This window comes from Hyalella azteca, unplaced genomic scaffold (assembly GCF_000764305.2).
Source record: "Hyalella azteca isolate HAZT.00-mixed unplaced genomic scaffold, Hazt_2.0.2 contig5121, whole genome shotgun sequence".
Lineage (NCBI taxonomy): Eukaryota > Metazoa > Arthropoda > Malacostraca > Amphipoda > Hyalellidae > Hyalella > Hyalella azteca.
In genome coordinates this window covers 2,169-3,016 of record NW_025935321.1, presented here as the reverse complement: position 1 = coordinate 3,016, position 848 = coordinate 2,169, and the positions used below count along the sequence as shown (strand labels likewise).

Here is an 848-nt window from a genome sequence, read left to right as displayed (position 1 = left end):
GCGCTGGTATCAAAATTTTGGTTCGCGGTGTCCAAAAACCGCCCTAGGGCTTCACCGCTGGCGTCGTAAGGCTGCTGATGGTACAACGATGCCTGCGCGTGAATTTTTTTACGTGTTTGCATATTTTCCTCAGAATCAGAGCACCGAAACTTATTTTCCATTCGTACATGTTCCTGAAAATCTGAACTTTGAGAACCATCTTCCATGGGCACAGTTTTTCCAGAATTGAATCCCAGATTTCGTGGATACTCAGCCGCCGTTTCGGACTCTGAAATCCCGCGCGTTGCTCTGAAAAGTCCGCCTCTGCTCCGACACTGCCTCTGGGAGCAACATTCACCGTTGTTATCATTGTTATTGTGATCGTTTGTGTGTTGGTTCAAGTCGATGGTGTGTGCGTCATTGTTATTGTCGCTATTATTATTGTATTTCATGTTGTTATGCTTATTATGGCTGTGTTTTGAATTATTTTCATTTTTGTGACCGTGTTTTGTGTAGTTGTCCAAACACTCGCTAGTGTCGCTTTTGCCGTCCATTGTTCGTCTGGAAAAGAATGAAATTGCTGTTAATTTCTCGTAATAATTCAATAATTTCTTCAATATTTACAGTATGTGGTGATGTTATTTTAACAATAAAATTTAATAATTTATTTTTAATTATTTTTCAATTCGTCATCCCTCGTATATCTGCAGCTGTACATCACTCATATATCTGCAGCTGTACATCACTCATACATCTGCTGCTGTACATCACTCATATATCTGCAGCTGTACATCACTCATATATCTGCTGCTGTACATCACTCATACATCTGCTGCTGTACATCACTCATATATCTACTGCTGTACATC

At 40.1% G+C, this 848-nt stretch overlaps 1 protein-coding gene across 1 annotated transcript; it reads right to left on the bottom strand.

Annotated features, from left to right (window-relative positions):
• LOC108679751 (probable cyclin-dependent serine/threonine-protein kinase DDB_G0292550) lies at positions 1–538 on the bottom strand (the record flags this gene model as incomplete). The annotated part of the gene is given in 1 exon segment (XM_018168469.1): positions 1–538. A coding segment is annotated over 1 exon segment (533 nt), but the record flags the coding sequence as incomplete, so codon positions are not given.
• Between the last annotated feature and the right edge of the window lie 310 nt (positions 539–848).